Raw genomic sequence first — 22,143 nt, 5'->3', positions numbered from 1 at the left:
TAAACTTATGGAACAGTGTTGAATCCACATTGTCCCCATTTCAAAATGGAGGTCATCATGTTAATTCCCATTGTCCCTTATCGACACCGTTATCTCAATATCAGCCCCTATTACCAGGGCCAACAAGTGGGGGGATGAAACGGGGATGTATCCCCGGGGCCCGGGCCGAACACAACTTTTTAATTGTATAAAAGAAACATTTTGTTTGATCAAGAACTAGGAGAGGCCCGATTATTTCTTACCCAGGGCACGTGATCGCTCTCTAAGACCCTGTCTATTGCTACTAATATTATATTGAATTTTGTGCCAGATTGGTGAAACAATGATTTTTTATTAGCGAAAAAATGTTGAAGCTAAAGAGAGATTTCCGGGAAAACCTAAGATAGTTTCTTACCATTAAGTGCCTTAGAATAGCTGAGAATTCGCCCTGGGATAATTCATCTCAGGTGTCAGAAGAAGTCCCCCCATGGTGGTCGAGAAATCGCCCCACTTCGCATGGAGAAGTCGCCCCAAGGATCATATATAGTAATTCTGAGATGTCGCCACATGATTGGTAAGGCTTTATTTATTGTTGCTTTTCTTCAGCTTAATAACTTATTAAATCTATAAAATTTGCAATTTTTCAACTTTTCCATTTGATCAACTCCGCTTCTGTACTTAACGAAAAATAAGTGTTATCTGTCCCTTTTGCTGTGCTCTTCAACTCATTAGATGCATTTTATTTGGAAAAATAGAGAGGGTGTAAGCTTGATGTGATGCCTGCAGTTTTATATATGAAAGGGTTCCAACCTAATAACCTAAGTCATTCTGAGATAACTTTATTTTATGAGTTTTGGGTAATATGTAGAACTGAGGTGTACGTATGTTAAGAGGGAAAGTATTAATTCCTCATATACGGAATTATTATTTTTAGCGATCTCATTAATGCATGTTGAATTTTTTTATTTAATTTCTATTGACGGGTCTTCGTTAATATGTTTGTAGTTTTTTTCATCATTTAAGTGACGTTCAACTTCTTTAACATAATCATCTTGATTCATAATAATAATAGTGTTTGACTTATCCTTTTTAATCACTATACTGTCGTCATTAATTAGATTATATAAAGACTTAATTTCGTCCTTAGAAATATTACTATGATATTGCTTGTTATGATTACCAGTTAATAATTCTTTTGTAATCGCGTATATATAAAAATCTAAATATGAATGACGTAAAAGATGATTTAATTCTGTTATAAAAAGGTTATCTGGGTGACAAGTTTTGGGGTGACCTCTCCAACCAATTGGGGCGACTTCTCCAACCACTCTGGGGTGACTTCTCCAGGTACGTTTAGGCGAGTTCTCCCATGGTGAGTTCTTCATGGGGCGAGTTCTCCGCATACCAGTGCTTTGTACACGACCTTATCCGGAACGTAGCGTGCGTATGACTGGAGAAGAAATCCATTTCTATGTCCGGTTGCGAGTTTTGCGTGAGATTTCAGTCACACATGTTCAACCGGTAGCGGGCGGGAACGAGTGAGCTTAACTTTAAAGTGAAAATGACTAGGTGATTGCTCGAGTTTATGACTATGTTATTCGTGTATCATTAGAAATACTTTACACTGAAAATTCATCGAAAAGTGTAGGGCAGTTACTGTGTTCAAGTTCGTAATGTAAAGCACCAAAAACGATTGGTAACTTCACGGAGAATATTGAAGAGTAAGACTCCAAGGTTTCTGTTGGACAACTCTCACAAGTCATGTACGCGCTCTGAGTCACATTTTGCAGCTGTCGGTTTCATTTTGGAGAATTTGATTACACATACCTTTAAATGGCGTTTATTCACTTTATTTCGCTCATTGTCCATCAAAATTACTAGATTAATGTATAAATTCCTCCAAAAATGCGTAACGGTAAATTCAGTGAGAATGTACGTCGACATTATTAGGCAGTCAACAAAGCGGGGTGATCCCGTTTAAACTGGTTTTTGTCGCGCCCTAATATGTAAGAGGGAACACGTCTGTGGTTGGGAATAAGTTGTACAAGGTAGTCCAGCAACGTAAGACCTCGACCATGATATTTATATTTTGGGTGTCGAGGTCTTACTGCCCAAATAACGGCGCTGTTTTGCGTTCTGATGTCAATTAATATTTGAACGATAAGTACAAGTTTCAGTAATGTCCAATATTTAGCAGCCCATAACAACTCTTCTACAAATTAAAGTCATAAAATTTTAGTCAGACTTTGCTTCCTCTGATGTCTTTTCCAAATAAATTCAAATTCCACCACAAGCAAATGGACATTTGTTCAAGTTCTGTTGGCCTACATTTCAGTTGTCAGGAATGCTATGGAAGCCAGAATACCAAAATCAAATCTTGAATGAAATGAAGCTATCTAAACACATTCTTCATTGTTAATATATTTTTTATTTGTTTCATTAAAGAAGTATATTTCAACTTAACCCAATTATAGCATTTAATTCCAGCCAGCTGAAATGTAGGCCAACGAAAATTAAAAAACGAGTCCATTTCTTTTGCAAAAATTTGAATTTGTTAGAGAAAAGATACCGGAGTATGTAGTCTGATTAAAACATTATGACTTTGTAGAAAAGCGCTGTTACTGGCTGCCAGTTGTGTGAGATATTCCTGAAAATTTGACTTCAGTTATGATGTTAGTCGACATCAAAATATGCTGCACAGTGCCATTATTTAGGCAGTAAGACCAAGATGCCCAAAACAAATGGCCAAGTGGTCTAAAAGCACTCACCTTTACAGGTCACTGACATCTCACCTCTTTCCCTGTTTGTGTTTGTTCAGTGCTTGACCCGGCCAGTGTGGGTATGGGAGAAAGCTTGTTATTAGCTTCCTTGGGTCAGTGATTCTTCCTAAGTCTTCACAGGTTCTTCCACCAACAAACATACTGGCCACCATGTATAGCCTATTATGCACTGATAAATGGCTTTTAACCTTCAGAAAGAAAAATTCGGCTATCAGAAAGGGTTTTGCTTATTGCCCTGCAGAGAATCAGTACAATTGAGGTATTCTTGTTTAAAAAGACTTGAGTACTTTTCGTTTTACTGTAAACTCGTCATAGTGTAGGGGTAGGATAATGAGGAGATGCAGGTATATTTACATTGAAGATTATTGTATAAATTACTGGGGAGATGTGGGTATATTTACAAAAGCAAATTGCTCACCATTTCTATAGTATATGGTTATTATATTTCCATGCTAATTATTTTATCCCAACAGCTTTTTCAGCGTAAAGGACACATTCCAATTGAAACAACTCAGCTGAGTTAAGGAAGAGTTTCAAAAGCTTAAAAAAACTTAAAAACTCAAAGGGTGAAGTCATTTTGCTTACTTTCCTAATAGAAAAAGCCAAAGTTTTCTCTCCTTTTGCAACTTAGTCCCCCACTTGACCTGGTAGTGTGATTCCAGATTTATGTGCAAGGAGTTTCTGTCTTGTCTGTTTTACCATTAGGTTTCAGTTTGAACTTTAGCTTTCCTCCATACCAGAAAACCCCAAAGTTATTGTTGTTATTAATTTGATTAGTGTCATTTAATAAAGATAGCATCTTTGACTTATACAGTATGTTGTTGTAGGGTTTAACGCCATTTTTCAGCACACGATAGGCTATACATAGTGGCCAGTATTTATGGTTGAGGAAGAACCTGGGAAAACCCTCGGAAAGAACCACCAACCCATGAGAAGCTACTGGAAAGCTTTCTCACATACCCATATTGGCTGAATCCGAGGCTGGAACCCACGCAGACAGAAGTGAGATGGCAGTGATCCGTAATGGAGAGCGCTTTAGACCACTCAGCCACTCAGGGCCCCTATACAGTATGTAATTTTCTAGTTAAAAAATAAACAAGTAGACTGTACTGTTCTGCTGGTACATAATGTGCCAGAGGATTAGGGTCTACATAATTTGTTGTTAACCTGATTACTCCAGGCAAACTGCACAGAACTGAACCTGCCAGTGCGTTATAATTTGCTATATTCTATATGATACTTGGTGCTCTTCTGTCGCAGTCATACATTTTTTAAAGCAATATATTTGTGATGATTGATTGTAGAAATAAATTATAACAAGCAGCAGGAGTTTAACTGAAGCTTTTCATAATAATTTGATGCAGTCTCTATAGTAGATCCAAATGTTCTGCATCATGTAAACTTGGTGAAAGGTGTACATCAGACCATTTTAGCTTGCCTCTACAAAGTAGATGGGGGGGGGGGCATGAGACCAAGTGGCCTAAAGCACTCACCTTTATTGATCACTGCCATCTTGTGAAAGCTTGCCAGTAGTTTCATGTGGCTTGGTGGTTCCTACCAGGGTTTTCACCGATTCTTCCTCAGCCATTTGTACCAGTTGCCATGTGTAGCATATCATGCATTGGAAATGGTGTTGAACCCCAAACATGAAAGTAGGTGAGAGCCATCATACTACCACTTGCATCAGTGCCCTCAAACATAAAAGTATATGTATATACTTAACACAGCGTCTGAGAATGTCAGCAATTATTTCTTTGGCTATTTCCTGGTAACAATTTGGAGTGGATTTCGTTGCAACTAGCCCATGAGGAGGGGTTTGAGAGAGAGAACTTTATACATACATGTACATTGTTGTAAATTCTTGGTTAAGTTTTTGTTTAGTTATGGATTTTTTCACAGTATATAAATACTGTTATAAATGGAAATGTGAAACTTGGTGACAGGATACATCTTGACAAAGACTAAATATTCCTCTCAAAAGGAGATCATTGTGACACACTGACTGGTTAAATTTTGGTTTCAACTTTATTTTTCAGTATTTATTCATTATAGAATCATCAAAATAGATATTTGTGTGCATTCCAATTAGTGCCACACCCTTCCAAAAAATTGTCACTGATTCGTGTTGCACAATTCACTAGCTATGGTTTTAAGTTTTCCTTAGCTCATGACATAATAGTTTGGTTTTTTTTTGCACCTAGTATATATACCAATGTGCCTACATTTGTCAAATATATAAAGGAATAGATGTTGATGAATACTACATCTGCATCACAAAACTATGTCACTGTAACCAAAATTTCATTATTTTAGTGACTTGGGTTATTTATTTAGCTGTGTTTATGCTAGAATCATCAATCTTGGTGATTGTATGTAATTAATCTCCATTTGTACAAAACCTTTGCAGCAGAAGTATGTCATGGTATATGTCACATTTTACTGGCAGAGTTCTTGCATTGACCTTGATATCAAATATTTTTTTGCACCCTGCATATATATTTTACCAACATTCTTCTTATATATTTTACCAACATTCATGAAACTTGGTGAAAGGATTCATCATGATGAGTATACTATCACAGAAGTAAATCACTGTGACCCATATTGCATGCTTTACTGTCTTTTATTCTTTCTCAGGCACTGTTCATGGTAGAATCATGAAACTGAACAATTATCTGCATCTTTGGCACTACACTTGTCAGTGTCTATAAATATTAGTGGTTTGGGTCCCAGAAATTTTGAACACAAGCCTGCCAATGTTTCCAGTCTGATGTCTTTTGGACCAACATATCTGAGAACATTTCTGGCACAACATCATTGATTGTATCTGTAATCCAAAAATTATTGGACTTTTGAAGTTCTGATTGATTGTTATTTGGTCGCAAATAAACAATAAACAATCAAATTCAGGGATGGCTCTGGACTTCATCGATTTTGCAAATTGCGATTTGGTTTTATTTTCTCATTGTGGCAACAATTTTGGCTGTTTAAACTTGTATATACAGTCTTGGGTTTGGGGTGAAAAAATTCAAAGGCACCATGAAAGGAAGCAACAAACATGGATATAAAATGCAATGGAATCTCAGGGATCGTCCTGGGCTTCGCCAATGTCGCAAATTGCGATTTTTTTTCCTTATTGGCGACAAAAATATCCCATCTGGCAATTTTTTTGGCGACAGACCTTTTGGTCATTTAATTTGTACATACAATTATGGATTTGGACTGAAAAAATTTAAAGCCAGAACGAAAGGAAGCCAAAAACTTGACTAAGCAATGCATTGGAATCAAATTGTTACACAAACGATCCTTTGTTCTTATTGACAACCTCATCTTTACAGTGCATTGTTACATCATAATCTGCTTATGCTGACATCTGGGCTGAGTACTGTATGCTGTGATACAGTCAATCATGCTACCGCACCATACCTACAACTGACCGACTTCTGAAGACGCGAATAGAACAGATACAATTAATTGAATGGCTAATCCTTCTGTTATTTTTTTTTTTTTTTTTTTTTTACATATACCAATACAATAGTTTTGTTGAACCTTCATAGAAAACTGATAACCTTTGAAGTACCGACTACTGCGTATAAATACAAAGCAAATGGAAAAAATCTCAATCACAATTATTTCTGTCACCAGTGCAGCATTTTACTCATTGATCTTTTCCTTTTGCCATCAATCCCGTGTTACGGCTGCAGAGACTTAAACTCCGCAACAAAAAATAGCAAAAAAAAAAAAACAGTTTTGCATAATTAATAATAATTATTTATTTCTCAAAATACAGGAGTCAAAGAATACCTAAATAGGGTGTGAATTTATGCTTATATATACGGTCCAATATTGCCAGGTGTTGACTCCTGTAAGTTTCATTCGTGGGAATGGAGATCCTATTTTGTTTGTCGAGAAAATTTATACAGCATTCAGTGATCATTCTGGGGATTTAGGAAGCAATTCACTACAAGCTTTGTGAAGTTAGCCATCAGGGTGTAGGGGGGGGCTGCTGAGAGACTACTGGTGTCACCTGTCAGCACTGTAGACTGTGAATGTGGATTCAGTAAGATGAACCTCATAAAAACTGACATCAGAAATAAACTCTGCATCTCATCTCTAGAGAATTTAATGAGAATCATGTACAGATGTGAAAAATTAGACTTTGAAACTGCGTTCAACAAGTGGGCAGCCCTAAAATCGTGACGGATCTTCATGTAACACTTTGTAACATTTTGTTAATGCTTGTTGTAATTAGAGTATTAACTAACCCATCTTTTGTAATTTTCATTGCCTGTTACATTAACAGACTAAATTAACACTTGAAAAAATGTACACTACTTGTTCTGGCGACACTTTTTGAAAATTGGCGACAAAATATTGAGGTTGGCGATTTTTTTGGCGACAGCTTTTTAAAAGCCAGGACCATCCCTGGAATCTATTGTTACATAAACAAATCCTTTGTTCATATTGACAAACAGATCTTAACAAGTTTGAATGATTCACAGTATAATTTCCCAAAAATTGAACTTTGACATATTTTATAGGATTGTGGTGTCTCAGAAACCAGTGCTGCCTGATATGCATATAACTTATGAAATTGGCCAGGTGAATCACAGGGGAGTCTGTTCAAGTTTGGTTTTTTTGCACATCTAACTGATGTTGAAAGCAGAAATGTTTGTATAAAAACTAAGATTGGTGTTGATTTGTTTTATTCATGTATTAGAATTAGCAAAATTGGAACAGATCACATTACATAATAATAGGTACATGTGCATTTACTTCATAAGTTTGTCTTAAAATAGATTACTAATATAGATCAAAACAGTTACAAGACCACATGCTTAAGACCTGCAACAGTAAATTCAGGACTTGCACTTAACCTAGAACCCACAAGTCCTGGGCCATTGGATCCTGTGCTCTTTTTTCAGCCCTTGTCATTACAGGTCACAATTAATTATTGTGAAATTTAATGGCTTGTGTTAAAGCTCATAACCAGACTTTTTGCATTTGAGGCCATATCTAATTACAACAAATTGTGTATTCATTTGAGGCCATATCTAATTACAACAAGTTGTGTATTCATTTGAGGCCATATCTAATTAAGGTTATTAATGATACTTAAACTATGCATGTTTAGTTGCTGTCACTCCAAGGATACTCGGGGCATGTGACTTTAACCCAGTTGAATCTGCCTTATAGGGGTGGGCAGTGATGATAGTTGAAAAGCAGACTTTAGGAAGTCAGAATTTAGCAAATATAATATAAAAACATTAATCTTGGGTTTTTCTCGACTCATAGTACTCCTGCTCTCTTTGTGTTCTTTTTTATTGATTGTCTTTTTATAGTACCTCTGCTCTTAATATTCTTTTTTTATTGTTTTGGCTTGTATGCATGTAGGCTGTTTGTTTGTTAGGTATAAAGAAATTTTCATATATATATGTGGTTTAATGGGATTTAAGCACAATTATGGCTATCGGTCACCTGTTACAAGTTTAAGAAATTGTTATAGTTAAAATCTTAAGGGAACAAATTGCCAATAAATCTTTCATTAGAAAAGGGATTAGTATTTTGTCATCAAGAACACTTTGGTATAAACTTATTTTCTGCATGATAATTACTGTTTTCATTATGTGGTTTTGTAAAAAGAAAGCAACAAAGGGCATTTTTGTGGGTACTTAAATTTGTTGGTTAGCCTGTAGGTATTTAAATTCATGGATTATTTCATCGTATACTGATAATTGAGAATACAAAAGACAAATCTATGCCAAGAAGAACTGCATTGCTTGAATGGTTAAAACAATGCTACTGTACCACATGTATGAGCACACAGACACACTGTCAAGATCAGGTTTTATTGTTCTCTCATTGGCAAAAAAGAATTTGCACATTTGTAAATGCATATTACATGAAAGCTTATGTGGTCACTTATTCTGAGCCATTTCAATTTGGGTAATAAAGTTTTTAATGGTGTGTTAAAAGAATCGTCCAAAATTATGTGAGCGATTGTTTCACTTTTGTAGATTAGGCTATGCCAGAAAATAATAAAAGTATATCAAATTCTTATGTTGTTCGGCTCGTTCACAACCAGGCAAATATATTTTCATAGTTAGCTATTTCTTTGTATTAAGATCTATTTTATTTGCTTATAGCCAAAGGTATACCATGTTTGTTTAACTGATACACATCTAAAATTGAAGAAAAAAAATGTGTACAAGAGTTTATATTAAAAACAAACTATTGAGGTGTGATACCTACAGTCCTACTAACACTATATTTGATTTTCACAGCAATTTCCAAGTCTCCCTGTGAGTTTCATGTTACTTTATCATAATGAAAGCACAATATATAGTGAAATAAACATAGAAGTTAAAGATGTAACTACTGCATATAAATATATAGCCATCCATATAAATACATAATGTGCTGCATATATTAGAGTAAGCACCAGATATACTGTAATGATATATGACATAATGGCACAAGTGCATGGTATAATGATCTACCACATATAACAAAGAAACCAATTGTAAGAAATTAACACCAAATATATATGCCGACATAACATCCTTTGCCTTCCATAATTTTTCCTGGCAATTATGAAATCATTGATAATTTTCACAGCATATGTTATTTGTATTCTTTTACAGAGGAAGGTCAGAACTTGGGGACATAACACCACACAATATCAAACAGCTGAAGAGGCTGAATCAAGTTGTTTTTCCAGTAACCTACAATGACAAATTTTATAAAGATGTTCTAGAAGTTGGAGAACTAGCCAAATTAGGTAAAATGTTCTAGAAGTGAGAGAACTTCATAGACTTTTTAAGTTCGGTAAATATGATGCAGAAGTGGGAGGACTTTAAGATATGTAAAGATGATCCAGTAGTGAGAGAGCCTGTATAGCTTAACATCATGCACACTAAGTTGTTTATAAAGAACATAGGGACATGACACAAAATCCTGTACTATGCTCTCAGATGTCTATGTATTTGCTCAATATGCAGGTGATATTAGGTCTTGTTTGAACACTGATTTCTAATTTAAAAAATTGCTTTAAAGAAAAACAACCCAATGAGCAAAACTCTTGCCTATGTTCAGGGCAAAATCTTTGTTTATTTTGATAAATATCTGTATGTGGAATAGATTACACTTTTTTGTAAAAATGAATGGTGAAATTAATACAAAGAATGAACTTGTCATTTGATCAAGTTAACAGTGTTCTGAAAACTGATTACATACTTCTACAAATATCTTATGCTGATTAACTTTGACATGTGAATGTATTGGTAAAGATGCACATTGAAAATACCAGTGACCACAGACAAGCTTGTACAGACATGATTTTTATCCATTTTAAAGTGGCATTCTGCTTTTCTCCTGACTTTAATAATAAGATTTTTCTTGATATAGTCTGTTTTTTATATCATCTCCAATTTGTTTGTTTTTTTTTTAAAACGGTCTGTCTGGTCCCATTCTGCAATGACCCTTGTAAATATTTGTTCCATATATTAGTTAGCACACGACTTGTAAAGAGTATTCTGATTGGTCAAAAGTTTACATTCCTCCAATGAATCTTCTTGTAATGGAAACTGATGGCAATGGAAAGAAGAAGCATGCTTGCAAAACATGGTGTCCTGAATTGTTGAGAGAGACCATGACACGAAACGTTTAAATAAAGGTTTTAAAAAATGTATGGAAATGAGAATGACTGTAGTGAAAATTTGATGGAAATTTAGTTTATAAGAAAACTGTATGCTAGAGGACTGGCATTTTTTGACCTCTACAAGAAAGATCTGAATTACGGTAACCACTGTTGGAAGAATTTGGAACAGCGCCTACAAAAGAAGCTGCATGTGGAAAAATTTAGGCTCAGAAGGCATCTGGAAAAAGTGCATTTAATTGCTATAAGAAGAAAGAGTTCTTGCATGAAAACAGATGTAGCCCTCTGTCAGAATATGCGCACTGCATGTTGCTGATACAAGCACCAGCTTGAAAGGAAAAAGGCTCTCATTGAGAAGGAAAAGAAACAATTGCACATTGATCGAAAAAAGTCACTGGTGACAAAAAGGACTAAAGAAATCTTTGCCAAAGCTGCTAAAAGAGCTCGACTGGCATATCAGCAGGTTGTGTCCAGTGGAGAAAAATACAAGTGAATTATGGGATTATTTGTATATAGTTGATGTACTTGGGCATTTATTTTACAGATTTGTTATGAAAAGAGAGAAGTATAATATATTTGCTGCAAAAATTGACAAATTATTGTGACTTAATTATGATGTGAACATTGACATGCACATGAAATAACCTCAGCATCAATGGTATTGGAAAACAAATTCATGTGACAATAAATATTGTGAAATTCTTGAAATCGAATTGAACATTTTTGGTATATTTATTAGTTTTTAAGATGATTACTTTGGTTTATTTTATGATCATAAATTGCACCAGGAGCATTTTCTTTTTGAGTGTAAAATGCATTTTTGCACCCCCAAATCAGGGGCTCTGCCCCTCGAAACTGCGTTTGGGGAGGACCCCCAAACCCCCCTTACAATTTTTTCAACTTTTTTTTATGGAAGACCAAAATCGTGTCTGCTTATTACTCCCTTGCTAGATGACAAATCACAAGATGTTGACATTCTTGAGCTGTTAATTTATGACAGGGACTAACTTGTTACAGATTCCTCCACATTAAATTGATGCCTACATTGCTATAAGTAAACAAAATCTGATGTCCAGTATGGCCATCATGGCAGCCATCTTGAAAATCATGCTGTTGCTACTCCTCCTGAAAGGATGGTCATATCAGCTTCGGGTTTTCACTAAAAGACTTATGATGATGTCCAGTTGGTTCTATTTGAAAATGAAGATGGTTTTTATCTATTATCCAATATGGCTACCACTGCAGCCAGTTTGAAAATCTTGTTATTGCCAATGCTTCTGAACGTATGTTCTTATCAACGTGGGCTTTTCACCGAAACACTTTTTATGATGTCTAGTTGGTCCTAAATAAAAATTGTGCCAATCTGAAATCATATATGGCCACCATGACACTCATCTTAAAAACTGTTATTAGAACTCTGCTTGAACAAGAAGCCATATTGACATGGGCTTTTCACCGGAAGACTTTTTATTATTATGTCCTGTTGGACTTGAATGAGAATGGTGTCTACCTGATGTTCAATAGGGCCACCACAGCAACAGTCTTGAAAATCTTGATTGCCACTCCTCCTGAATGAAAAGTCATAATTGCTATTTCGACTCCTCTCCAACTAGAGTATATTTTCCATCAGTATTTACCCAGTCAGGACAAGAGTGGATAAATAGTTTACCTGGTCTTACTGTGATGACTGCACAAATGAAATTTGGTCTGGAAAATCTGAAAATGTCGTAATTGAAATTTTGATTCATTTGATCTTTAACCTCTTCCTGCTGACCCCCAGTCAAGAATGGCACCCATTGTAAAGTTACCACAGTGGCAATAAAACTGGCAGTTTAAGAGGAGCTGTGGTAATGGATAAGTGGAGAGACTGAGGGTATGACAGTATCACCATGCATGACTAAAGCATGGGGATAAATATGCAGATTTTGAAGTAGGAGTAATGCGAAAAAAGTTACTGAATAGTGATGCTAATGTTAAAAATAATGCTGAAGTTAAGGAATAGTGATGCAAATGTTAAAAATAATTCTGAAGTTAAGGAATAGTGATGCAATTGTTAAAGATAATGCTGAAGTTATGGAATAGTGATGCAAATGTTAAAAATAATGCTGAAGTTAAGGAATAGTGATGCAAATGTTAAAAATAATGCTGAAGTTAAGGAATAGTGATGCAAATGTTAAAAATAGTGCTGAAGTTATGGAATAGTGATGCAAATGTTAAAAATAGTGCTGAAGTTGAGGAATAGTGATGCAAATGTTAAAAATAATGCTGAAGTTAAGGAATAGTGATGCTAATGTTAACAATAATGATGGTAATATTTAAAATATAGTTTATTCAATAGATAATGAGTTTATTTCTTGTTATGTTGCAGCATATTATAATGATATTGTTGTGGGTGCCGTTTGCTGCAGAGTAGACTCTTCTGAAAATCAACGACGGCTGTACATCATGACTCTAGGTGCTCTGGCCCCTTACAGAAGGCTGGGAATGGGTATGAAAAATAAATCAAGTTGATTTACACCAGACCTGCCAACCATTGTGATTAGATTGTTCTTTCTGAAATGAGTTTTAAATTACAGACTTACAGAATAATAACATAAAAATATAAAAATACATTGTGGTCAAATCAGTGTTGGTTTGTGTTTGGGCTGAATATAGTTTTCCATATTAGATTCAATGATGATTGTTCAGGAAGCCAGACCAGTTTTACAGGAGTACCTCAGACTTTAATCTGCCCAGGTTTTTTTCAAAATGGACATTATGTATTGGTTTGAATATTACTTGCAGCAGGAGAGATATTTGCCACAACCATGCAAAATGTTTTTAAGCTCTTCAGTTTCAGAGATAAGCAAATCTTGCATGTAGTCTGTAATCCCATGATGCCTCAACAGAATTGATCAGGTTTTGAAAAAGAACGGAACTTGTGAAAGTTGAAATGCCACTGTCTCTGTAGTAAAACTGTATGTTATGTATGGTTTGTTGCATTCTGCTGTCAAATATTAGGTCCATGTGTGATTTTGAACAATACAAAGAACAACAGATAGACAATGAGGACTACGTGTCTCTTAATGAAATCTTGTTTTATTTTCAGGTACGATGATGCTGGAACATGTCTTGAAAATTTGTGACAAAGATGGAAACTTTGATAATGTATTTTTGTAAGTATTATTTCTGGTTAAATGTATGGAAATGTTTCAAAACGTTTGATAACTCAGACATCAATTATTCAAACATGGCTCACTCATTCATGGAGTAAAATGTAGTTTTGACTGCAACGTTGTTGCAAATATTGTAACAAAAACAGATTTAGTCTAACAGCACTAGAGTATTTGAAGGTTTGCTGTATTTATTGCTATATTTGTTTCCAGTTTCTGTTATTAGTTTTACTTGTCATATTCCAGAAGAGTTTTTCCTAATGTCTAAAATCCATTCAGCCGTTAGTACAAGTTTCTCATCACTGCACCTCCAAAATTACCTGGACGATTGCCATGAAACATTACAAACACATTCATCCCAAGGTCTAGTTGGTCCTAAATGAAAATGGGTCTTCTCTGACATCCAATATCCATTTTGAAAATCTTGTAATTGCTACTCCTGCTGAATGGAATGTTATATCAACATTGGGGTATCATTGAAAGACTGTATGATGTTTAGTTGGTCTTTAATGAAAATGATGCCAGTCAGAAATCGAGTATAGCTGCCACTGCAGCCATCTTAAAAATCTTAATGTTTCTCTTAAATTACTTGTGCTGTCACATTACCATAAATCCCTTTCAGCTGTCTCTGCAATGTGAGCATCCAATCTCAAATGGTGCTCAAGTTAAAATTAACTATATATGGTGTATGGAGATCCACCTAGTGGGGAGAGGGGAGGTAATATGTAAGAGTGACTTTCCTTTGTTTATACAATGTTTATTTGAGGCTTTTATTAAAGTTTGGGGGAGGTAGCAGAAGTAATTCTTAATATTAATGTGATGGTTATGTATTTTTGGAGAAACAAAATTTACTATAAAATTGTTTTTATTGTTACCCATGAATAATGGTCTTATTCGCCTGGACTTCATCAAATGACTTCTGCTGATGTCTCGTTAGTTCTCAAAGAAAATATTGCTAATCAGAATCTAATATGGCTGCCACAGCAGGCAATTTGAAAATATTGTTAATATTTAAGAATGTCAGAGATGGTTTTAACACTCGGCACTTAAATATGAACAAATGGTCTTGTCTTGTATTCTTGGAGTCTTTTCAGCCAATATATCATCTGTTTCTTTTGAGGAACATTTGTTTGTGGATAGATGTTCTATAGAGATTAAGAAAACCCGTTTTTAACAGGTCCTTTATATAGAAGTTCTGGGTGTTTTTCGGTGTACTTGTTTTTAAGAATTTTATCAGAAAATGTTTGCAAAGATGGCCATATATTTTTCATTTTAGTAAAATTGATACTGAATGTTTCCAAAAGACTTTCACGCAGCATAAAAAATATTACTCTTAACATGCTGATCCGATAGAGCTTATTATTTTACATGACTCTTTGTTCTGCCGTGATACAGGAGCCCATTATTTAACACGACACTATGTCTTACAGTGATACAAGAGCCCATTATTTTACACGACGCTTTGTCCTGCCACGATACAGGAGCCCATTTTTTTATGTGATGCTTTATCCTGCCATGATAAAAGAGCCCATTATTTTACATGACGCTTTGTCCTGTCTTGATACAAGAGCCCATTATTTTACACAATGCTTTGTCTTGCTATGATACAAGAGCCCATTATTGTACACAACACTTTGTCATGTCTTGATACAGGAGCCAATGTTTTTTATACAATCCTTTGTCTTGCTGTGATACAAGAGCCCATTATTGTACACAACGCTTTGTCATGTCTTGATACAGGAGCTAATGTTTTTTACACAATCCTTTGTCTTGCTATGATACAAGAGCCCATTATTGTACACAGCACTTTGTCCTGCTATGATACAAGAGCCCATTATTTTACACGACACTTTGTCTTGCCATGGTACAAGAGCATGACCTGTGTGAGGAAGATGACCTGTTTGAGGAAGATAACATCAATGGTTGTGGACATATAAGGTGTAATACAATATTTATAAAAATGGGGTGATAATGCTGAATGTACTAATCCTACATTGGTACTAATCTTATATGGGACATAGCTCTTGTCATAATGTAAATACATATTAAGTTTCATGAAGATATTTGAGATGGTTCTGGAGATATTAATCAGACTAGAGTGTGGCTGGACAGACAATATTTTTAAAACAAAGTAATGCCGATAACTTTAAAATGACAGGCTCCATCTTTTGTATGGGATTTAATGGCTAAATTATAATACAAAAAGATTCAAAGTTTCATGAAGATATTTTGAAAGGTTTAGGAAATGTCAAGTTAACAGAAGTAAGATGGACTGACAGATAAATTGACTCCAGTATAAAGGTGACACTTGATTTATGCCATAGATGTGTTCCACAGGTTATAGCATAAATTGAAATTGGTGTAAATTGGAAATCAAGTCAATGCACATAAGGAGTGCATGAGTGCAATTGCCAAAAAAATGAGCACAGTGGCACAGATTGAATGTTGTTGCATCATTATAGATGGCGTTAAAATGAAATGCCACCCTTGGGTCTCATTGTGGAGTAGGGAAAGAGTGGATTGCAAACTTGGGCACATTGTTTGGAGTATAATGTAAGATGTCTCCCTGATATTTATGTTTAGCATTCCCGCCAACTTAAATATAGGCCACGAAAATTTGAAAACATTTCATTTGCTTGTATCAGAGTTTAAATCCATTAGGAAAATGACAGTAAGTAAAGTCTTGACTAATTTTACTTTGTGGAAAAGCACTGATATGGGCTGCCAAGTTAATGAGACATTCCTGAAAATTTGGCCTCGTTCACATCTGTCAGCTGGGGAACAATCTACACAAAGCCATTATTTATGCAGTATGACATCAACCAAAACATAAATATCAGGGGAGACATCTTACATTGTAGGACTAAGTTTGGAAGTGAGTGTGGGTTTGCAACCCCAGGAACTGAGTTTGGATGGGGAAGCATGGTTATTTGCCATAACATGCCATGGAAATTAATCTGGTTTCAGTTATTCCTTGTGGACTTTGTTACATGAATGAACTTCATTGTGCTTGTAATTTGTTACATCCTGCTTGTAATTGAACCTTAATCATCACAAGTATATATAAAAATGAATAAACGGGTAAAATTATCATCAAGATATTTGCTTTTTGTTCTTTTCTTTACAAGTAAACTATGTTTGCATATTGATTTTTAAATCTATTTCAGGCATGTACAAGTGAATAATGAGGGAGCCATAAAATTTTATGAGAAATTTGGATTTGAAATTGTTGAGGAGAAGAAAAACTACTATAAGAGAATTGAACCTGCGGATGCATATGTTTTACAGAAAACTTTTAGAAAGAAGACCGATAAACCTGCCATCACTGAATCGGATAGTAAATAATTGATCTGTGAAGAGTGTTATATAAATTAAGGAATTGTTATTTTGAATGTGATAGTACTGGCGATTGGCTCAAAACCTTATAAGATTTTGAAATGTGAGTTTCTGAAAATTTAATGCCGTTCCAAACTCGCATTTGTAAGTCACTACTGCCAGAACCTTCTTTCTTTGATTTGAAACATAAAATTACCATATATGGTGACATAAATCACCACATGCAACTGTGACTGTTGTAGACCCAGATTGGATGTCACATTATGTGCTGATTGACAGCAAAGCAGTCCATACTGTTAGTTGTACATAGCATATGAAAAAAAACACTGCATGCTGATCTTCCAGTGCATCATGTAACCAAAGATAGGATTCTACACTTTTAACGTTTGGTGTGCAATATGTATGGATGAAGCGATACACTTTGCCACATATCAGTACAAATTTTGATGCACAGTCTATGATGCAATACTTATTGATACACAGGTCATCTTGAAGAAATAATATGGTATCTTACTGCTAATAATTATTCATGGCCATTGAGGATTTATAGTAACTTTTATAGGGCTAATATCATTTGTATCAATTCTCCACCTTTTGTATCATTATATATGAAAATGGCAAAATTATCAATGCATCAGTGCATTATTTTACCCCTGGCATTATAAATGGATAAATAAAGTTTTTTTTTTTTTTAAATCTGCATGTTGGGCTCAAAATTTTAATAGACTTGTACAAGGCTTGCATTTTCAACATGATACAAAGTATTTTGCTTCTTTCATGCTATTCAGCATTGAAGGTACTTTAGTAGAAATTCCCCAATCATACACTGCAACTTCAGCAAGACATCTGTGAATGAAAAGGATACAAGTTTACAGAAGTTTATGGCCATTACTTTTTGGGTTATTCAGAGTTTTCATGGAAAAAATTTGTTCAGTGAACAATGTCAGGTTTTAAAAAAAAAAATGAATGCTATTTAAATTTTTTTTAACCATGAGAAAGATCTACTTTTTCGCTCCAAAATCTGTCCATGTTTGATAGTCATGTAGGATACATCTGTCTTGCATGAGTGAACCTAATTATACCATACATATTATTAAACTCTGATTGCTTTGTATTGTTACCTGTAAAAGATGCATTTTTTTGTAAATTAAACCTTATATTATCTTTCTCTTGATTTAAAGTCTCTCATTCCACTTTTCTTAGCTTAACTCCATATTGATGATCACAATTTTTATTTTCAACCACTGATATGGAAAAAAATTAAATCATTTTAATATGCAAGAAAAAAAAGAAAGACCACACTTAAGCCATACGTTGTGGTAATGAACTTGGCGAAGAATTATTCATCCAGATCATTCTGACAACTTCGATGTGATCTCCTCTTTCTGTCTCTCTCCTAATACCAAAAAAGAGATGCTTTTGCAAAACAAATGAAAAAATGAGTAATGCCACTGGAAATAAGGATTGAGATTTTTTTATGCACTGTAGTACAGTGTTGAACATCAAGTCTTGACCCAGGGAACAAAATAGTAGTTAAAGTTGCCATTAAATCTATTAATGTTTGTTGTCAAAAAGTAATATAGGCACATCCAAGATACTGTTCATATTTGTATTTTAATACAAATATGGCAATCCTCCATGTGCATGGTTACGACTTCTTTGTATTATTTATCTTGATTTCAAGTATCTTTATGTAGACTTCTCCTTCATATTTGAATAACAAGGAAACCACACCAGTATATGTCCAGGGGTCATGCAGGACTAGAAATTATGGCATAGTGAGGCCTCCAATCTGTTTAAATTAGGCAAAATAATGAATTAAAGGCGAGTTGGAAGTTTGTAATGGCAAAAAAGGTTCAAGGACATCTTGTTTAACTGGCTTTGTACATTATATAGCATTAAAATACTCTTTGTTCTAGAGGAGTTTTTTAAAGCACTTCTATCCTAAATAAACAAATATTGGCTGCATAACTTTGTTAATACCATTTGACGATGACCTTGAAATATATCACTGTTCTCAAAAATAGGTGACTGATACGAGTTAAAGCTAAATCACCAAAATCAGCAGTATTTTCAAGGTAAATATATTGGATACATTTATTAATCTCTTGATAGTTTAAGTTTTAAAGCTCCTTAATGATAAAAAAGTTTGGTTCGTGGTTGATTGTGTATCAGCTAGATTCTCTAGTATAATAGAGAGAAATGCAGAAGAAAGAAAATTATGAATCTATGTATTTTTTAGGGCACCAAAAGCTAAAGAATTGGCACAAAAGCTGATTTTAAGTCATTTCTCAACTGTTTTAAAAAAAAAATTATTAGGAAAATGGCTCAGTAGGCACTGATTTACTTTCCTGTTATTTTGAAGCCAACTTTCACATTCAAGGGACAATATTTGCACTCTATTTGCAAGCTAGCATGACCCCATTATATTGACTTGTACATTTTTGGGTACCCTTGCCTTATGGCAGGACATATTATGTAGTGATGTCCATCTGTTACCCATTTCATTGCAACACAATAACTGGAGTTGTTTACTATCTACTGTTACCAGATTTTGTGGATGGCTGCACTTGAGGTAAAAATAAAATAATGATTATGGAAGTAAAAGTGTCGAGATTACTGTGAACGAATAGAAATGGCTTTTCCACAGTAAACCTAGTTGTACATGACATTCCACACCAATGGTTTGTGCTTGGGATAAGGGAGAAGCCTACTGATTTTTGTAATCAAAGGTCTCTGGCAAAAAGAATGAAATGGTTGTTTACATTAAAATTAGTTCTACATCACAGATCTGGACCAAACTTTTTAAAATGTCTTTACAGTCCTTGGCTTATCTTTTTTTATATCTTTTTTTTCTTCATCCTTCCAGTATTATTTAATGAGCCATGCCACTTGTATAAAGTGTTGCATGGAATCCTTGATATACTCAAAATATGGGATGGTTTGAAAATCGTGGTGGAGAAAGAAAAAAACTTCAAGACCTGACAGTACGTTACTTGTGACTGGATTTGGGTAAATATCGGTATTTGAATGAGATGAATTTAAGAATTAAGAAAGGAGGGCTTCATTTTAGATTTAAATATACATTGGGAAAGTTTATGCTCATATTGCCTACCAATGCAGGACAAAGATGCTGGTGCTGTTCCCTAGTCTTGAGGCTGCTTGTCTTATTGTATCATAAGTTTCTCACAGTTATAATATTCATTATAATAAATCGTTTGTAAAAAGATAAAATATATAAACATTGTAATTTGACATGTGGCAAGACATTTTTACATAAACTTCTGAGATGGTTTTGGAATGGTTTGTGCCTATAATTGTAATTTTTTATGTATCTGTCATAAAAATTATCCTTAGACTTTCCTATGAAATAAATATGCATTTGATGCTGCTATTACTGTTTTGTTTTGCCCTTTGTATCAACTGAACTGATTTTTGCATTAATCCCTCCATGCTTATGGCATAGTGCCCTTTCTTAAATTTATCAAAGATAGTTTGTATTACTATTTATAGCAACATATTGTATGGTCTTAATAAAATTGTTAATAAATTATAGGTCAACTGGCTTGTGTAAATTTAATATCATGGGAGGTAACCCAAGTTTGGTAAATTATTAGACTTCACAATTGGTCATTGATTTAAAAGTTGCATTTAAGTGTAGCCATCAAGTAACAGTCAATGGGTATGACATCATGTAATTAAGCTGCAGTAGATTCCTGAATGGAGGCAATACTTAGCCAAAAAATGGGTAAATCAGGGCTGTGGAATAAACATTTTTACTAAAAATTGGGATAGCAAGTCTTAACTTGAAGCCTCAAAAGCAAGCTTTCATGCCAAGCAATAAACCTGTATAAAGGTACATCTTTTTATCTGTTAGATATCTGATTTGTTATTTATCTAATTAAGGGAGCTCATGCAAATTGGCAGTGATACATGTTTAAATAATTGCAAATTAACTTGGGCTACAAAAATCATGGAATTGTAGTTTTGTCAGCAAGGAGAACTATAGAACTATACCAAAGTGCAATAGGAGGATTCTGATATAGATCTAGTAGAACTAACATAATTATAAATAAATAAATATAAATATAACATAATTATACCTTTATTTTTGGTTGACTTAAATAAAAACTATATATATAGTATTTGTTGCATTTTCTTTCATTAGGACTCTTAAATAAATTTTCCGCCTATAACTGAAAAGAACACTAATGATTCTTTTTAAAAGCAGGCATCGCACAGATTATTGTTTTTCCGCTGATGATAAAGAACATTTAAACAAAACAAAAGAAAATTAAAATGTTGCTCTGATTATAGACAGAGTGTTTCATGTTACTGAGTTGACTGAGAGGGATAAATTAGAGTCCCAAGTTAATAAAAGAGGCATATGTTGTTTTACTGTTTTGATATGTAGTTCTCTCTCACTCTCTTGGATCCTCTAATGTCTTCAGTCATGTTAAAATTTCCCCAGGGCACTGTACCCTCCTAAATGTGTTGTTAAATTCTGATAGAAAAATGTTTTCGTCTTATGCATATCTGGGGGAGGGGGAGGTAACTCCGGGAACATGCTTTTATCTAATTTGTATAATTTTTATTCATGGCTGTAGTGTTTACAGAATATCTTTAGTGACTTTTGCCTACGTTACCCGAGTATCTTACGAGCATAGTAGTTATATAGGATCTATAAATAGATGTTTGCATATGTGTTGACAATTATTAATAATAATCTTAATTATGAGACAAATGGCGTCCTCGGTGGCTGATGGGGTTTCGACATTTCTAGAATAATTCTGTAACTTCTCATTGGTTGGGCTAGGTCATATGAGTAGGCCAAATCGACACAAAATGATTAGTGTATTCTGTCGCGTGGGGTCTATTGCAAAATACAGTCGCAATTTAAAGGAGCGAGTTAATCAGATTCGTTCCGATTTTGGAGTCATTTACATTTCGTATGTTCCTGTTGTAAGTTTGCAGACGTGTTTAAGGGTGGACTTAGGTATTATTATATAGGAAAATCATTTGCTTGGACTTAATGGAAATATAAAGTGCTCATTATTTAGACTGGGATTCTGGTCAATGCCATCTAAACAACGTCGTGGTTTGATAATTAAATTGTCGAGTTTTACAAAATTTGTGGGGCCCTGAGTGGCCGAGTGGTCTAAAGCGCTCTCCGTTACAAATCACTGCCATCTCACCTCTGTCTGCGTGGGTTCGAGTCTCAGATTCAGCCGATGTTGAT

General features: G+C 34.5%; 1 protein-coding gene across 1 annotated transcript; it reads left to right on the top strand.

The window, feature by feature from the left end:
- Window positions 1-1,443: 1,443 nt before the first annotated feature.
- On the top strand, window positions 1,444-20,290 carry LOC149794235 (N-alpha-acetyltransferase 50-like). The gene is made up of 5 exons (XM_089968354.1): window positions 1,444-1,548; window positions 9,404-9,540; window positions 12,785-12,904; window positions 13,505-13,571; window positions 16,736-20,290. Exons 1-5 carry the CDS (start codon window positions 1,541-1,543, stop codon window positions 16,911-16,913), a joined length of 510 nt encoding a protein of 169 aa, XP_089824480.1. The 5' UTR covers window positions 1,444-1,540; the 3' UTR covers window positions 16,914-20,290.
- The last annotated feature ends 1,853 nt before the right edge of the window (window positions 20,291-22,143 follow it).

This window comes from Sinohyriopsis cumingii, chromosome 8 (assembly GCF_028554795.1).
Source record: "Sinohyriopsis cumingii isolate HCF-2022 chromosome 8, ASM2855479v2, whole genome shotgun sequence".
Classification (NCBI taxonomy): domain Eukaryota; kingdom Metazoa; phylum Mollusca; class Bivalvia; order Unionida; family Unionidae; genus Sinohyriopsis; species Sinohyriopsis cumingii.
Note: the sequence above shows the minus strand (reverse complement) of the source record. Positions and strands in the feature narration are given on the sequence as shown.